The following is an 18634-nucleotide window of genomic DNA, read 5'->3' as shown; positions in this document are numbered from 1 at the left end:
TGCCAATGTAAAAATATATATTTTTAAAAATCCGCTCCTTCAAACTAGTTGCAGCAGCAATTTGCAAACACCTGGTGAAACTATGTTATTATACACACACCCAACAACCCTGACATGTTGTTACAGGCTTAATGGAGAAACATTTCTGTGATGGCACGCTGTCAGAAAAAGCAGAAGCTTCTTAAAGAGACAAAGGCCCAATTTCAAGGCATTAAATTGCTAAGTCAAATTTACTTTAAGTTATATATATATGAGGTAACATAATTACTTGATTGTAACGTTACTACATAAAATTACATAATACTGCTCCATAGGAAGAAAGAAACGAAGAAAGAAAGAAAGGTCCTGCCTGAGTCAGCTGATCGCGTTTCGTCAGTCACGTGACTTGGCCGACCGGAAGTGCTAGTGAGCAAGCGTCGAGGTAGAGCTGCTGGCGTCGCTCGGCAGTTCGCCGTTATAGGCTTGAAAAACTGGAACCTCTGTGACAGCAGAAGTTTGTTTTAGTGTTTATATTGTTTTTTTTAATGTTTTTGGCTTTATTTTAACCCTATGGCAGCGACAAGACGGCGAAACTCCTCTGGTAAAGTGTTAAATGTTACTTTTTTAATGTGTTTTTCCGTTACTCTGCAATGTTTCCCTTATCTGTACAGACCCTTGTGTGTTTTTACGCAGTTTGGTTTTCTATTTAGATAAGGTAAGCCAGTTTTAGCTAGTTTTGGTATGTGAAATCCAACAAGTAGGTAAAAAAGAAATATTAGTTATGCGGTGTTTTTCTGCTGACAGGCAGAAAAACACCTGTCAGACAGTAAGTAGCGTTTGCGTGTTTTGGTTTTGTTGACTGCATGTTTAGCTGAAAAACAGTCATCATGAGGTCATCACAGCTGAAAACACTGCAGTAAATTTCCCAGTCAGAGATAATAAGAGAGCCAGATAAAGGGTATGTCAGATAAAAATAGTAAATACAGAGTTAGGTCAGACTGTGCTTTAAATCCAACTATTAGTGGCATCACTGTTGAGATTTTAGCTGTAATTATTGGATCATCTGATGTAAGAACAACCACTCCTGTGTGTAATGTCTAAGAGGTTGCAGAATGTTTCTGTGTTTTTTTCTTTTCATTAGGTCAGGCTGTTGAATCATCCATATCCCAACATGCGAATGTTTTCATGCAGAATAATCACTTTCCAGGTCATAAGCTTCTTACATGCATGGATGAGTTTGCAGTTCTGCTAAAGAGTGTTGATGGTTGGGTTTTCCAGCTGCAGCTTCCTTCTCCTTTAGACACTCTTGGCTTATGCATAATATTTTTTTCAGACTGTGAGCTGTGGTTGGAAACCATAAGCACACATAGAGAGACATGTATCAGATCTTTCCTGATCCCTGCTGTTTGTGAGGCTTTGACCTGCCGCTGCAGATTTTAGCTGATTCAATTATTCTCTAAAAAGAACAGTTAGTAACTTTTAAATTACTTTTTTGGCTTTCCTGCCATGAGCTTCCATAACTAGGAGCAGCACAATGGGCAACTGGAGAGAGAGCAGTTGCTTTAAAACTGGGTTTTAGTGAAATTTAAATCAAAAGAAGAAGACGAAGAAGTATCCTTTGTTGTCCCACAGTGGGAAAATCCAGGTGTAACAGCAGAAAAGAGACAGTGCATTGACTCATGTGGATCCACACAAATATAAAAGTATTCAAATATATAAAAACAAAATTAAGAATCATACATTGTCCAATAAGGGTTAGATTGTGATATAAAATACTGTACAGTTAAAAAATTTAATCCTCAGACTCAAGGAATGAGCAACAAATTAGAATTTTTTTCCACAAATGTGCAAAATATGTATTTTTGCATTAGAGGCACCAATACATGACAATATATGTAATGTATGACATAAAAACTGAGATTTGCAAATACCAGCAGAAATAGTTTTACTTTTTATGGCTGTGCAATTGTAAAAAAAAAAAAAAAAGCCCAATGCCCTTCCTCCAATGTTTTAAAAAAGATTTCAACTTTTGTGGAGTGGTTTTAACTATGGAAAAAAACTATTTAAAAGGAAATGCAAAAAAACAAAAAAAAAAAAACAACAACAAAAAAAACATACCAAATCCTCTCTGCATCAACAACATAAAAAAATGTAAATTTGAATCTTCTCTCAGTAACAACTCCTATATAAAGGCATCTTTTAGTACACCTTGGCCCTGCTAAAACTTTAATGTTTCTCTTGGGTCTTACTTTCCAGCAGCTACATGTTGCTGAAAAGCAAGGTACGTCTTTAGAGCTGATCTGTAGCTCTTAATCTACAGATCAGTTTTTTGTGTTTTGAGTTCTTTATCTTTGGTGTAAGCAGAAGTTTTGAGCTGCCAACCTGTGGGTTGCATTTTGCTTTTGGATGAGCAGATTAGATTCGAGCTCTGAGCTATTCCAGTCATGCCTGATTTACTACAGCGCCATCGTTTTATCTGTGAAGGAGACAGAGAACCAGAAGAACCGGATATTTTCAGAAGTTTGCTCGGTTCAAACGAACCTGGAGGCACAGTCAGAAATCTGCCCCAGTTTTTGCTTGATAGCTATCTGCTGTGACGATTGACACGCTCTTCTGATTGCAGATATGAAGCATGTTTGTTTCTTTTGGTGTGGTGATCATGCAGTACCTTCTGCCTTTACAGCTGAGTTAATTTTGATTGTAACGAAAATTTATAAACTCCAGCCAAGCTGCTTGTTTGTCAGGTTTTTCAGTTTGTATTTCTGTCTAAATTTCGCCAGGTGTCGACACGGGAAGTGACCCTTTAAATTTGGCTTTGGTATATTACTGGAATCCAAAGTGTGGTGCATGTGTGGTAAATGTATACCACACATGTTTTTTCCCTTTTGTAAAAGCTTAAAGTGGCTTTTCAAAGTGGATACTTTTTGAAAAACAAGTTGTTTTTGATATATATATTTATTATGTTTTCACAAAACAACATTCTTATTATTTTTTTATTTATATTATTACAAAAACCACACTCTAGCTTCAGCCTGGATCAGATGTTGTATTTCAGAACAATAGCTGTGTGTAGCACAAGTTTTGAGACAGTTAATCCTAATCAGTTATTGAAATAATCATCAACTAATTTAATAATCATTTAATTGTTAACTGCCCTATATAGACTCAAAAGAATCCTATTTACTGAAAAAACAACACGTTCACAGCAGCAATCAAGCAAAAACTATACCAAAAGAATATACATTTTGCGTTTAAGATTAAAAAAAAAATAACTTTTTCTGTAAATATGTTCCACTCAAATCTCTTCAATTGGCATAGTTTTCACTTCATCTGGTTCAAATTCTGTAAATAAATATTTTCTTTACCGCCTGTTAAATATAATTATTGTTTAATCCAAGAATAATCAACAGATTAGCCCTTTAATTTATTGAAGTCAAGCAGAATTGGCTGAGCTTTTCACATGTTGATGTTAGAAGTTATTTTCTTGCTTTGTAAACCCCCAGAAGGAAACAAACAGCGGTTCCACCTGATAGACGTTGACTCAGAATAATTGACACCATCTCAAACATTCCAGCTGAACATTTTTTCACTCCCTTGTTCACACGATGAACTTTCATCTTGATTAAAATTTATGCTGAGTAATACTAAACCCAAAGCAGCTCATCTGTTCCCATTTCACTTCCCATTTGCAACATGCATGCTGGTAAACCTGCTGACTTTATCTGCTGACCTTATCGGACTCTGACAGGTCACTGACTCTTAGTTCATGACTCTTCTTCATTAGGGAACTTTAATAAATTTCCCTCATCACTTGTTCAAAAGCTTGACCTACTTTGGAGTTTAAAACCAAAAGCCGGGGTCAAGTTGTAATTGAACAAACTGAGTGTTCTTGACGTCTTTCCAACAGCTTGTCCATGAGAGGGGAAAAAAAAACATGTGACAAGTATTAGGAATAATAAGCCCACTCTGTGCTGAGTGGCTTTCCTGTTTCCAATCATAAACTGGTTGCTCTGTTATCTGTACCACAGATTTACCAAGACAAACATGTCTACTTGTCTTAAATTTCTTTTTAAACATCTGGATTCTCTTGATTGCTTTTGTTTTGCACAGACCACAAATTTCTCTCGTTTACAAATTCAACTGTTTAGAGACATATTGTCAAAACTCCAGGAAGTCATGGGCTGTTTTTGAGGAATAGTGAAGTAGTCAACTCCATATACTGACCAGCAGTTGTCAGATTGTCTCCCAGTTTTGCTTTTTTAAAATTGATTTAACCTTAATTTAACTAGGTGAGTTATTAAGAACTGATTTATTATTTACAATGTCGACCGAACGGGAGGGAAGAACAAATGGGAAGATCAAGCAGCAAACGTTTACACTTCAACATTGGTAATGCTGTTGAGGTCATAAAGCAATAAAAACAAATACATAAGACAAATGCATAAAATAAAGTTGACATTTTAGCTGAAACATGTACAGGTTTGAGGCAGCATCTTTTGTAGAAAATCTTTAAAAGTTTCTATTGATACAAAGGTGCTTAGCTTAATGCTATTGTGGCTTATTCCAGTCTTTTGCTGCAGAATAATGGAAAGAGTTCTCCATATTTTGATTTTATTTTTGAGATCCTTTAGCATAATGTCTTGGGCTGAGCGCATCCTAAAGGTAGTTAAAAGAGTTTGTGGAATTTTTCTTTTCTTTTTTGGATTAACTGATTAATAACTGGATAGCGAAAAATGCTTCAGATATTTAGCTTTACAGAATTTGAACTGGATGAAGCTTAAACTGCCACTTAAGAAGCTTTGTGTGGCTCATACAGACTTTGTTCTTTCAGTAATTGGCATTTTTTGAGTCTGTATACTCCAATTAATGGTTCATCTGTTACTAAATTAGTTGTCAGTTATTTTAATAAGCAATTCATCACAATTAATCAGATTGTTTCACCCTTAAACCGGAAAGATAGGGTGAGTATAGACTTAATACACTGTTCTTCATAACTGCTTAAAAATGAAAAACAACAAAATGAAGTGAAAACTGTGGTTAAAACTCTACCAATTTGGCAGCATTTCAGATATTTAAAATAAACAAAAAAATCAATAATATTGATATCAACTGACATGAAATGCATATGTCCTGACATGTTTTTCAGCCGTATCGTCCAATAGTATCCTGAGGTTATATTGATATATTTCTGCTGATGGTTGCTATTTGCTTCAGTTGAGTTGAGTTCTGTCTCTGGCTGTTCTTTTACTGAAACACTAATAATAAAAAAAGCATTGATTTTTCTTCAGCTCTCAACGATTTAAGGAATCCGTCACGTTTCTACTTCTAGATATGGGCTCACACACAGCAGGCTCTTAAAAAGATAGTTCCTCTTCAGTGTTGCTGATGTGTGTTATTGCACACCGAAGGGATAAGTTCCACTTTTGCAACTCTTTCAGCGAGTTAAGGTAGAAAACATTTTTTTTTTTTGCCACTTCAGAGGATTACTCTTATAAAGTAAGAGTCGTTGCAATGTTGGATTTTTGATGTCATGCAGCAGAGCTGCACTCAGACGTCAACGTAGGAGGTGTCAGAATGAGGTTAAAGTGCTAAAAGCTGAACACTGGTTATTGACGCTGGTCTGTAAAACAGATGGCACGCCTTTCACAGAAATATATCTTTAAATCGTTTTCGACATACTTAATTTCTGTGTGGATTCTCTACGACTGGGTCTGGTTTCCACTTTCCTTCCCATTTCTTTTCTTTTACCAACACTATTTTGGATGTAAACTGAAACCTGTCTGAATTGTTACAATGATGCGTTTGCTGGTTTTAAATGGCAGAAACTGACTCAGCAGGGCTGATCTTTAAGATATGATATGCAACTGTTATAAAGTTGACAGATTGTTGACATTAATTTATGCAGCAACGGCCCAGCATTGGGCAACACCGTCGTATTTTCATTTTTACTTTCTGTTTAGCTTTGGACATGTGCCAACATGTCAAGTTTATTTGTATAGTTTATTTGTTTTTAGCTTTGATTTATAGGGATTCAGTGTTTCAGCAGTTTTACAGTTTTCTGGGAGTTTATTCCAGATTGGAGGGGCATAAAAACTGAATGCTACTTCTCTATTTTTTGCTTTTGTGTGAGTGAGTTGGCTGATTGTTCACACTGCTGCACTTTACAATAAAACCACAAGTTACAAATTGAGCCAAAAAGGCTGAAGAAGTACAATCATTGCATTAAACTTGACATATTGACACAAGTCCAGAATATAACCACAAAGTCCACATCACCCATCCTTCTCTATATATGGTTTCTCTGCTCTATTACTTATTAAATAATTATTTATTAATGAGTACTTTTAAACCTTGACCAAAATCTTAGAAATCTGACATCCCTAATTTAAAATCTAAAATAATCCTGTTCCTCCCAGTGTCATTCATTTTAATACAGCCATAAGCAGTTCAACTTGTAACAAACTTCAATGTTTGTGTTGGGATTTTTTTCTGTTTGAGCAGGCTGCAACTTGTGCACAACTGTAAGAAAGAAGGCAGAACCTGAATTGTTATAATTGTTTTTGTTCGTTCGTATTCAGGCTTCACAAGAACAACAAGCATATTTTCAAATTTGAATTCATTCATTTATTTATTTATAAAGCACCTTCAAAGCCAAAGGCAACCAAAGTGCTGTACAGGTCAATAAGAAAATACAAAGTTCACAACTACGTGCTACTTTTGTTGTTCTGTCTCATTAACTCTTAACGATGTACGCTGACGTTTGTGAGACAAATGTGATGAAATGTAGGAAAAGCTCAAGAAGTATACTCACTTCTCTTAGGATCAACAGAGGAGTTAAGGAACAGAAACAGAAAAAACATAAATATGAAATACATTTCCATAAAAACAAATATTTATCTGACAGCTTTCACTTTTCTAGCAAGGCTTTGTGTCAGTATTTAATCAGCATTTAGTTAACCAGTACTTTTGGTTTGAGATAGTTTCTCTGTATTTCTCCTTAAATCCATAGGATGACATACAAGTCTTTTGTTAGAATAGATTTTGTTTCTGAAAATCCAAACATGTGAACATATAACAGTAAAGTGGCTCTTACATTGCATTTCTTTTGCCCCAGCAGAGCATACAGGCCTGTTCTCCTCAGTGACCCACTATGGCTCCACAGAAAACTGCAGTGACCATCAAGCAAACAGCAACGACAGCAACTGCAACAAGCAGAACTTATCCACGGCGGCAGCAGGTCACTGGGTCGAGGCCGATCCAGAGGAGGAGGCCATTCGCAGGAAGCTGAAGTACTTCTTCATGAGTCCATGTGATAAATATCACGCCAAAGGACGCAAACCCTTCAAGCTGGTCCTGCAGGTGCTGAAGATATTTGCTGTCACAGCTCAGGTACGTCAAAAAATTTATTCCGTTTACATTTCTACTCTGTATTAAAGCGTTTTTCAATCATCGTCAAGCTTTTTTAAACAGGCAAATAGAGAGGGCACACTGTGGTCCATGTGCAGCAGTTAGCAAGACATCCTGAGATATCGTGAAGTGCTTAAACTATGGGACTCTTAAGAGTTATTTTCTTTGTAACGCAGCCTTAAAAAATATTTCCTCCTCCTTTTGTTTCTGTGTTTTTACATGTGAATAATTCAGATAAAACAAGATAATATCAGACAAATGTAACCTGAGCAAAAAGCAGCTGTCAAATTATTGTTTCAGTTGTCAAACCAAGCTGGCACTTCTTGGTTTGACATTATTCTTATAGTTAGGGGTGCACCGATTACAGTTTTTTGGCTAATTTCCTATCTTTAAAAATCCCAACCTGCCGATTGCGATTTTTTCTGATAGCAATTTTTTTGTCTGAAATGTTGCTAAATATAGCAAGAAAGCCATTGAGTGGGAAACAGTGAGGTGACTATTGTTAACTGCAAATGTGCAGACCTGACCTGGTGGCCGGTCTATCACTCAAGCCTCTCTTATGGGAGAACAGAAGAGGACAGTGGAGGATTTTAGGCTTTTGCTCAGGTAGATAAGATTGGTGGATAAGATCGGCTTCATATATAAAGTCTTCTAGTCCATTAACATTAGTTCAGTTAATTTAAAAGATTAATTTAGCCTCTCCTCATTCTAACATCTGCTTTCTCTCTGTCCTTCTACTTTTTACATTTTTGCACCTTCTCCTGTGCAGTTAATAGTGTTTGGCATCAGTAACCAGGTGGCCGTTACCTTCAAGGAGGAGAACACAATGACATTCAAGCATCTCTTCCTCAAAGACTACGATCAATCCTCAGATGACTCCTTCGCTGTTTACACCCAGCAGGACGTGTACGACCACATGTTTTATGCGATAGAAAAGGTAAGAGGACATAAAGGACCACGAAGGCCATTTTAGTTGACTTTCTTTTTCTGGTTTAAACAGCAAACACTGAATGAAAACATTGCCATCTCCTACTGAACTGAGCTGAACTCTATAACAAAAAAAAACTGTAGCAGAAGTTTAATTAGACTCGTAATAACTCACAATGATAGATCATTGTTTGCGTTTCTTGATAAAGCTCTGGGTTATGCAGAATATTTCCTCATTTCCTTCCACCTCAGTATCTCACCTTACCAGATAACACAGTAGGGCGCTACGCCTACGTCTACCACGTCGGAGTGAACGACAGCGCCCTCTCCCTCTGCCAACAGTACTACAAGAAGGGGCAGATCGATCCAGCCAATGACACGTTCAGCATAGACCCTCGCATTGTCACAGGTAACACAAACTGCACCATGCAGACTGTGAGTCGCAAACATACTGATTTTTTTTTTCCTGAGAATTAATAAAGTTTTACTGACCAAATGAAGCCTTTTGCTAAACGATCTGTTTTTCAAGGAAATTACACAAGCAGTTCTGTCACCACCTGGCTTGGAGAAATATTTGGAAATCCTCTCAGAGAATTATTAGTTTGCTTTTTATTTTAACCGTTAAATCTTCTGATTCTGATGAAAAGTGTAAAGTCTTATCTTGCAATATGCCTATAAAACAGTGGATCTAAAAGTGAAATGTCATTTTTTATGATGCCTTAAATCAATACTTCAAGCATCTTTTGCTTTAATATCAGCATCAAGACTGCTTGTGTGCAAAAACAAAACTTTTCTCCAGAATCTGTTGAAAATGACACAAACTGGTTGTGTAGGGTGCCAAGAAGCAGCAGGAATTTCTACCAAGTGCTGCTTGTGCTTTACATGTGACCAGATAGAATATAATGCATCCTTATGTTAGACAAATAATTATTGAAGTTGCTTGTGAACAGACAAGGTCCAGTAGGTTGACTTCACAACAGACACATTCATCTTCATTGTATTTATTCTAACAAAAGTGAAAATACATTGACTTCCTCCATTCAGTGTGCTTAAACATGGATAATAAACAAAATGGCTAAAAAGCTAATTTTAGGGAAAAGGGTACTGCTAATGTGAGCAGTAGCTACATTAGCAGTGTTTGTGCTAATGTTAATGCACTGCCTTCTGATTTTTACTTTTGCAAAAGTAAAAATCACATTTACTTCGTGGCACTTCGTTACCAATAAACTCTCATCTCTTGAAACCAAATAAATTTTTATTTATTGAACACAAACTATTTTGAAATGCTGTTCATCTGCTTAGACAGAAGAAATTCACATTTGGTAAATTTTGCAAAAGTAAAAATCAAATGTTTACTTCGTGGCACTTGGTTGCCAGAAAACAAGCTCATCTCTTAGCAACAGATTAACAAATATTGTTATTGTTCAAAAAAAAAACATAAGATGTCCATTACTGGTTGCTATGGTAACCACCAACTGCCAAGAGCAGCTTAACAGAACTTACCAATAAATGTCTGGAGAAACAACGTGTTGACTAAATAAAACAAACTCAAAGAATGATTAAACAAATTTTGTCAAGCTTCACATCTATTGCATTGATAAAATAAAACCTCTGTTACATAAAAAATATTAAACCCATATTTAATGCTCTTGAAAAATTCAGTAGGTTTCTCTTTACCATTAAGATTCCCTCCATCTAACTGTTTCTTTTTAAAACATCCATTTAGAAAAAGTACTACATGAGCTTGAAGTTTCTGACTTCCTCATATAATGAGTCAGAAATTACCAGGAAGTTACATCACATCTTGCATGAACAAGCATGTGAAACATTTACTTAAGATTTAACTGGATCGTTAAACATTTTATTGTTATGTTATTTTATTGTTATTGTTATGATAAATCACATAACTTAAAAGTGTCCTTGTCTGCTTGCTGTCTTCTTGTCAGACTGCATCGGCGTGAATCCTATGTCCGTCCCCCACAATCAGCTCACCAGCAGCTACAAGAACTTCACACTCAAGTTCCACAAGTAAGGCTTCATTTTTCTCATTGCTTCTGCCGACATTGTCAAAATTATCTTTAGATTTCTGTATCAGGCCAGTCACTTATCTGGCCTGCACAAACACCTCACACAGCAAGCTTTAAGATATATTCAGTAACACTGGCTCAACAGCGCTTGGTGTAAACACACAGCGGTGTGAATAACTTTTACTTCATGCAAGTTTTGAGACACTTCTTGTTTTGCCTGGTTATGTGAATATTTGTTTTGTTTTTTTAAGGTTGATTAATGTAACCATACAGTTCCAACTGAAGGCCATCAACATACAAACTATTATCAACAATGAGATCCCTGACTGCTACACTTTTCACATTACAGTAAGTTTACACTGGAAGCAAACAAGCATTGTTAATTCAAGAGTAAATAGAGGAGTAACACAAAGACTCTGGTATCAGTGTAAGACAAAAGAGATCACTTTTCTAAGTAGTTTTAGGTGTTAAGACATCTCAGGTAAGACACTAAAGTGCATGAAAGTATTATTATTATTATGTGGGAGTCCATCATGAGACGAGGCCACTTTTCAAAAAGCATGCTGTCTCTGTGTGGATAGAAATAACACCGAGACAGGCAGATATTGTTTACTGTGAACATGACACTGAGTTTACATAAAAGCATTGATGTAAGATCAGAAATTTGTTTCTGTTCTTCAATGACCAGCAAATCAAAATAGTAAGTTTACAAAATATTTTACCATTGTGCTGTTCATTTTTTGGTCACTTATTGGTTTTTCAACGTAAAAACTAAATGAAACAAAGAAACTGGACAAAGCTGTCTATGGAAACAGCAGATTACTATATTCATCATTATTCTAGTCCTCTTTTTTTTCATATTCTTGTCTTCATTTAAGGTTTTATAGAAGCCAAATTTTCCAATTTTCTCCACAGTTGTGCTTCTTGTAGCTTCAGTATGTGGGTAAATTTTTCCATGTAAAATATTTCTTTCACATCAGTCATCCATTGAGATTTTATTTGCTTCGTTTCCTTTTTCCAGGGCCTGAATACTTTCTTTGCTGCTGGTGGCAGCAACTTAAAAACTAAATGAAACAAAGAAACTGGGGTCACCAGGGGTCGTAGTACTTTTTAAAATATTATTTCCCAGCATATCCTTATTTCTTGACATTTCCATAAGATTTAGTCATTGTGGTGTTAATTTTACTGGACTGCTAGCAAATATTTTCCTGTGCTTTTGAAGCAGTTCTGATCTTTTCAACATAATGACGCTAAAACAATGATCCAGTTTATCCTGGTTTAAGAGTAGCATCACGATGCAAAAGAAAAGTCACGAACTGGATTTCAAGAAGCAAATCAAAAACAGATCAAATCTCCTGGCTGGAAATAATTTATTCATGTTAAATCTGGTAACACATAAGCCTTCACTGGTACATAAAGGAAATCATAGTTACAAGTTGCTGAAATGTTTGTGAAAAGTTGGTGTAATATAATAAGATTTATGTTTTGCTGATTCTTCCTTTCAGATAGTGATGGACAACAAGGCTCACAGTGGAAAAGTGAAGATCTGGTTGGAAAACAAGGCGATGATGAGGGAATGTAAAGACCCAAGTGTCTCTGGCCATGGTAAGTCACCAAGCCTCTCATTTCTGACCATTTCATATGTGCTGTTGCTTCTTTGAAAGAGAATATTTACTGATTTCAGCTAGAAATAAACAACATTTTTGGCCGATTTTTGATTTTGTAAAGCTTTGACCTGCATACTTCAGTTTTGGCAGATTTCTCTTTAAGAACTTAAGACTATGAAAGAAAAGCATTCAAAATATTAATGTCCATGTTTTCTTTTGTGAGGAATCATTTCAAATTAGACACTGTGTAAGAGAACAGTCAATGTAAAACTGAGTTTTACTATTTCTTCAAAACATACAAAATAATTCCAGTGTTTGGATTTTAAACTTTGTCTTTTCAGTCTGTGTTAGCAATAAGTGCAGTTAGCATGGTTAGCATTACTAAAGCAGGAGTCTTCCTGCAACCATTATAATCCAAAGAGACATTTCTATCCAACTAAATCAACTTGTTTAGAGCCAAATGTGACATAATAAAAAAAAAGACAACTTATGATTTCTGATGTAGGAAATTTGTTGTCATTTTGAAAAACTAAAATTAGACTTCAGTTTTTAGGTTTCAAATAGAAAAAAACAAAAGTTTTTAATGAGACCTTGCATTTTCCACTATGGGATAATGTTATTTGTGGAAAATGGTATAAATATAAAGCAAATACTTTCTGACCTGATGAAAAGGAAAATGGATCAAAAATATATTATTGCTTTTGTAATACCATTCTGTTGTGGAAATTCAACAAAAATGATTCAATAAAAATCAGCTAAAAACTGAATTTGTAATTATATTTAAAATCATTAGTTGGCAAAAAGCCATTTGCTGCTTTGAATCCTCTGGTTGTAGAACAAGCATCTTCACATTTTGGGTTTCTATAAGTTTGACACTTACAAATCCACAAAAGACAAAAAACAGCAACTTTTCTGCCTTTTCAGCCTTCCTGTTATCTATTGACGGGTCATACAGGCAGATATGCTTTCATGCTTTCTCACAGGCTGAATGAACAACAGATAAATTTACAGATTTCTCTTGTAACAAATTTCAAGAGCCATATGTTCTAATCCATGGAGTAATGTAATTAGTGCAACATTAAACATGTTTAATTGTTCATGCAGTGTGAATCCCTTTGCAGGGCTTTGCAAATGCAGTCCATTTATAAATGTTCAAAACCAAAACGATGTAAAAATTTTTCTTTCCTTTTAAACACAGCTGAGAGTTTCACGCGTGTGACGTTCGACGTGATCGTTTGTCTGATGTGCCTGCTGTCTCTGCTCCTATGTGGACGCTCCCTGCTGCGAGGCATCATCCTGCAGCAGGTAGGTGGAGAGTTTCGTTGTAACCAAAACAAAAACACCAAGAGAACCTCATGAGAACTGCTTCATCAATGTCACATAAAACCAAAAGCACAAACAGAAAACCTGAATGGTGGTGTGTATGTGTGTGCTTGCATAAACGTAAAAGAGTCTGACAGGTTTTAATGTTTGACTTTCTCTACAGGAGTTTGTTAAGTACTTCAAGGATACTCTGGATCGTAAAGTGTGCTGGGCGGATCGGCTTGAGTTTATCAACGGCTGGTATATTCTTCTCATCATCAGCGACATCTTCACCATCACAGGCAGCATCATCAAAATCTGCATCGAATCAAAGGTCCTACAGCTTTACACTCTTATAGATTATTATTTTTATAAACTGTGGAGGACTTATTGCTTTAGACCAACGTTTAAAACAGAAAACTGCTTAGTTCATTACTTTTAATGAAAGTGGAGCACTATTTACATTAGGTCAAGATTTAGCTACTTTTATAAACTGTGGAATATTATTTTATTACCTGGCTTAGACTAACATTTTCATACTTTTAATATTGGAGCAAGACCTAGGAGGAGAAACGCCTCTTAGTTTACAAATTTAGAACAAACTTAGAAAATACCGTCTACTTAACAACCCAGAACAAGAACCAAACCTGGAAAACCAACATTTAGTTTTATCAGAACAAGAATCCAAAGAAACTTCTACTGGTTTATAAATTATGGACTATTATTCTGATCAAACAAGGGGAACATTATGTAGTTTTTGGTTTTGTTTGCATTTCCTCCTAATTCATGCAAAGCACTTCGGACTGCCTTGTTGCTGAAAATGTGCTGTATAAATAAAATTACCTGGTCTTACATCAGCGTTATTTTTATTGTGTTGCTCTAGGATTACGTGAGGTGTTAGTTTTCTTCAACACAGCATTTTGATCTATAAGTTCAGGCGCTTCTTATGTTAAAAATGTGTCGTCCATCTTGCTTTTTTTTTCCCCTGACAGACTACGTCGTCCTATGACATCTGTGCCATCCTGCTGGGGACCTCCACCCTTTTGGTGTGGGTGGGAGTCATTCGCTACCTCACGTTTTTCCAAAAGTACAACGTAAGTCACGGATCCTCTGGCTGTTCTGTAGGCGAGCGTTCCTTTAAGCTTTTAGTTTGCCTGATCTTTGCTCTCTTTTCTCAGATCCTCATCATCACACTTCGAGTTGCGTTCCCCAATGTGATTCGCTTCTGCTGCTGCGTAGCCGTCATCTATCTGGGTTACTGCTTCTGTGGCTGGATCGTGCTCGGACCGTACCACGTCAAGGTGAATAAAACAAACATTTTGACTTGATTGTGTTAACTATAAACATTATGATTTAAAAAAAAATACTTATTACACCTTTTTTAGGTAGCTGTACGGCTGTAATTTCGTTTTCATCTGAGCTTAGCACATTGTTCGACTTTTAATTTCCCCCCTCGACTCAGCTTTCATCAAACTACGTTCATGTAAACAATCTTCATCTCTGTTTTTCACCCCCCCACAGTTTCGCTCTCTGTCGATGGTGTCGGAGTGCCTGTTCTCCCTCATTAATGGGGACGACATGTTTGTGACGTTCTCGGAGATGCAGGAGAGCAGCATTCTGGTTTGGGCGTTCAGCCAGATCTACCTCTACACCTTCATCTCCCTGTTCATCTACATGGTCCTGTCTCTGTTCATCGCTCTCATCACTGGAGCCTACGAGACCATTAAGGTGAGACACTTATCCAATCAGAACAAGAAGGGAAACCAAAATCAGTGTACTGATAATGTAAGAAATTACTCTTTCTGAAAACTGTAGCAGACGCAGTGAATTTCTGCATAATGTTAATCTGGTTAGAAATGAAACCAGAATTTTACTGCACTGAATAAAAAAAAACACATAAACCTTTTTTTCCTCATTGTTTGAGGTTAAATCAGACCAAACGTCTCTTGTTTTAGGTCCATTAGGATTACCAAAATTATTTCTATTTGCTAAATAGAAATAATTTTGGCACAATAATGAAAGATGTCTTGTGTATTTAATGTATTAAACCCTCAAATTAATTTAAATGTGTCAGTTAAGTTTCCAAAGAAAGACATCATCATCTGAGCTTGGTTAGCTGCTCAACCTCAGCTAAACAAGATTGGTGGGATCAACAAACTAACTTAATCTTTGGTTACCTAGCAACTCACTCACTCTTTGGTTACCTAGCAACAACCTGTTGATTAAATGGCAGTTTCTGGTTTCTTCACTGTGCCTCATAGCTGTTTAAACATAAAAAAAAAACAACGGTAATGAGATAATCTGTAGGTAGATGTATGATCTTGAAGACATTACTGTGTAAATCTCTGACATATTTCTACTCATTATTGTGGCATTTAGCAAATACAAATAATTTAAGTAATTTTTATAATAAAACAAGAGGAAAAAAGGTGTTGGTTTTTCTTTATTTGGTGTACATAAACTTCTGGTCTCAACTGTACGTCTGATTTATCTCTCAGAGATAAATGTAGCACATCAGTAGTACACAGCAGAGTACGGAGCGACTGGGAAGAGTGAAATCTATACATAACAGAAGCGTGTTGTCATTGATTTCCCCAGCACCAAACCCAGGAACCGATCCACATCACAGACCTGCACGCCTTCATAGCCGAGTGTACAGATGCACCAACGTCTGGCAAGTTCAGGGGAGTGGAGACGTCTCCCTGCTCCTTCTTCTGCTGCTGTGACAGGTGAGCGCATCACTCATACACCCCATTAAATACTAAAATAAGAAGCGTATTTTAAGATGCACCAAACAAAATCATGCATGTGGAGTTTACGTACATGAATCAGGATTAAAATAACTTTCTGAGTCTTAAATAACATTTTGTTGTTTAATTTAAGGTCTGAAACCTCTTTTATGCTTTGACTCCTCAGAACAACAACATATGAAGACGTCCTGCTGGTGAACTGAGGATGAATTTATTAAGCTGAGTGCTCACCAGCCCCCCCTGCTGTCCAGCCGTGTGTATTGCACACATGTGGGCCAAACAGTCGGTACTGAAGAAGGAGTCTGGATCTACTGAAGGATCTACTCTCTTCCTGCTGGCACTTTGTGTTTGTTGAGAACTGAAGGACTGAACCTTTCTAAATGAGCATTACAGTGTAGCATCGCTGACGACTACTGCACAAACATTTCTGTTAGTTTTTATTGTTTTTAGAACAAAAGTCAGTATTTTTTTCTCTGTGTTTGTGATTCTGCATTGCTGATTCAATTCTGAATCAATTCTGATTCTGCATTGCTGATGCAGAAGCAGCACAAACTGCTGGTGCAGAAATGTTACGGAAACTGTTTTTTTATGTTCCTTTACTTGATTTTTTTTAAATATATATATTTTAGAAAATGTCAGATTGAAGACAATAACAGGTCCAGTTTTATTTTGTAAAATTCATGAGATGTATAACTAAAATGAAGACAACAAAGCTTCTGTGTAGAAGCTTTATTTCTTATGAATTATGATCAGAATGATGCAGATTCAGTATAATTTTCCTACAGCATTTCCTGTTGCAGGACAGTGTGTGTACCATGTGTTGCAGACACACTCACTCCACAGTCAGACTGTGTTGCAGTTGGTTTGTCCTCCAAAGCACTCCAAAGTGTGCACTTTTCTTTTAAATGATGCCAAAACACTATGGAGACTGTGATACTCCATTTATATGCAAGTTAAAATGTTTGCAAATCCCCTCCACCCTCATCGCTGTAGAGAGAGAGACAACACTGATGGCCATTAAGAAATCGGATCTGACTTGAGTAGCCGGACTCTGGTTAGGAAACAATGATGAAAAACGATGGCTAATAATGGCTTCTCATTGTGACTCAGTTCTTTCCCGTTAACATAAAGCTGTCTTGTCTAAAACAGTTGCTCTGTTGGAGTCCTGAACTAACAAGATTTCTTTTTTTCTTGTACGCACAAAAGTTTGAAGAGTCTCAGGATGAAGACTCCTGGTCCAAAAAAAGGACTGAAGTGTTTCCTCTCGTGTTCAACATATCAGCTGAATCATTTTTTAAGTTAATTGTGCTGTACTATAATAGATTTTAAAAGTGCCTGTTTTATCAGTGACTTTAAATTAAGGCTCCATTACTGTCTTATTGCTAAGAAGTGTTTCTGTTTGACTTTAGTGTTTTATGTTGAGTTTTGGTGTTGATGTGCCTGTACTGTACCTCAGATAAACACTGTGTGAATTGATGTTCAGTCATCTGCTTTGTGTCATTTACAGTATCTATTGATCACCGTTCAGTTCCTCAATTATGAATTAAACTTTCTGGGTCACCTGTGATTTCTGCTGTTTTGTCGTCTGAATGTTGCTGTAGTTCTCCTGTGTTGCCACCAGGGGGAGGAAGAAGTTCATGCAACGCTGTTCTGGGATCAGATTTCTGCTTGCATAAATTAGTGTTTAGTTTTTTTTTTGTTTTTGTTTTTTTTAGTATTTTATGCAAAAACTATTCACATTTTATTGACTTTTTCAAATAAAAGTTGCATAGCTGCAGGATAAAAATTGACATACTTTTCAGAAGGCTTACATTTTCTGATACTTTCGTTTTTGTGTAATGTTCTAAACATATATGAGGCACACAATTTTGGATTTTCATTATCTGCAAGCAATAATCATGAAAATTACATGAAATAAAGGCTTCAAATATTTCCCTCTAATAAATCCATATAATGAGTTTAATTTTTAGAAAAAGCTACAAAAAAAGTGATATTTTAAACTTTTGAGCTGCACTCATACAGTCATATTCAGTAAAAATTAGAATATTATTAAAGAGTTAATTTTAGCAACTCATTTGATGAACTGAAATGATCTGTAGATTTATTACATAAAGACTGGTGTTTTCTGGCCTTTATTTCTGTAAGGTGATTTTGTGCTTACAGCTAATGAAAACAAGATTTAAGATCAGAAAATTACATCAGAGCAATCAGGGAGGAAACATTTTAATACAGAAATGTGAAGTCAATGAAAGGTGTGTTGAAACTGCAGTTTATGAGATATAACTTTTTTTTTTTTTTTACATTTGACTCAAAATGCAGTTAAGTAAAATGTTTTTACATAGTCTTTTTTTCCCCCTCTCCATTGTTGGCTGAAAAAACACGTTTTTGCTCTGCAACTTTCTGGGAAGGTGAATTAAGATCGATTTCTCTATGATTGGTTCCATTTCCTTGTTACTTCCCCAGCAGCCTTAGGAGCAGCGGTATCACAGCTTCTCACCCACTTAAACTAATATCATCTTCCATTATGTACTACTCCGGCTTTACCTCATGTTAATGGCTCTGTGAGAGACCGAAGGAAATGTTCGCAGTTTTATGCATCCCACAAACCCGGCTCATCTGTCTCTCCCCATGCGTG

General features: G+C 36.2%; 1 protein-coding gene across 1 annotated transcript; it reads left to right on the top strand.

The window, feature by feature from the left end:
• Nucleotides 1-371: 371 nt before the first annotated feature.
• On the top strand, nucleotides 372-17566 carry LOC103150090 (mucolipin-1-like). Its single transcript, XM_007569548.2, has 14 exons — nucleotides 372-580; nucleotides 7097-7368; nucleotides 8156-8323; nucleotides 8566-8722; nucleotides 10260-10341; nucleotides 10592-10688; nucleotides 11846-11945; nucleotides 13146-13252; nucleotides 13434-13583; nucleotides 14242-14343; nucleotides 14428-14550; nucleotides 14771-14977; nucleotides 15848-15978; nucleotides 16166-17566. Exons 1-14 carry the CDS (start codon nucleotides 550-552, stop codon nucleotides 16200-16202), a joined length of 1764 nt encoding a protein of 587 aa, XP_007569610.1. The 5' UTR covers nucleotides 372-549; the 3' UTR covers nucleotides 16203-17566.
• Nucleotides 17567-18634: the final 1068 nt, after the last annotated feature.

The sequence above is a fragment of the Poecilia formosa genome, unplaced genomic scaffold (genome assembly GCF_000485575.1).
Source record: "Poecilia formosa unplaced genomic scaffold, Poecilia_formosa-5.1.2 Scaffold242, whole genome shotgun sequence".
Lineage (NCBI taxonomy): Eukaryota > Metazoa > Chordata > Actinopteri > Cyprinodontiformes > Poeciliidae > Poecilia > Poecilia formosa.
The sequence above is the reverse complement of the archived record's forward strand: the minus strand, read 5'-3'. Positions and strand labels throughout refer to the sequence as shown.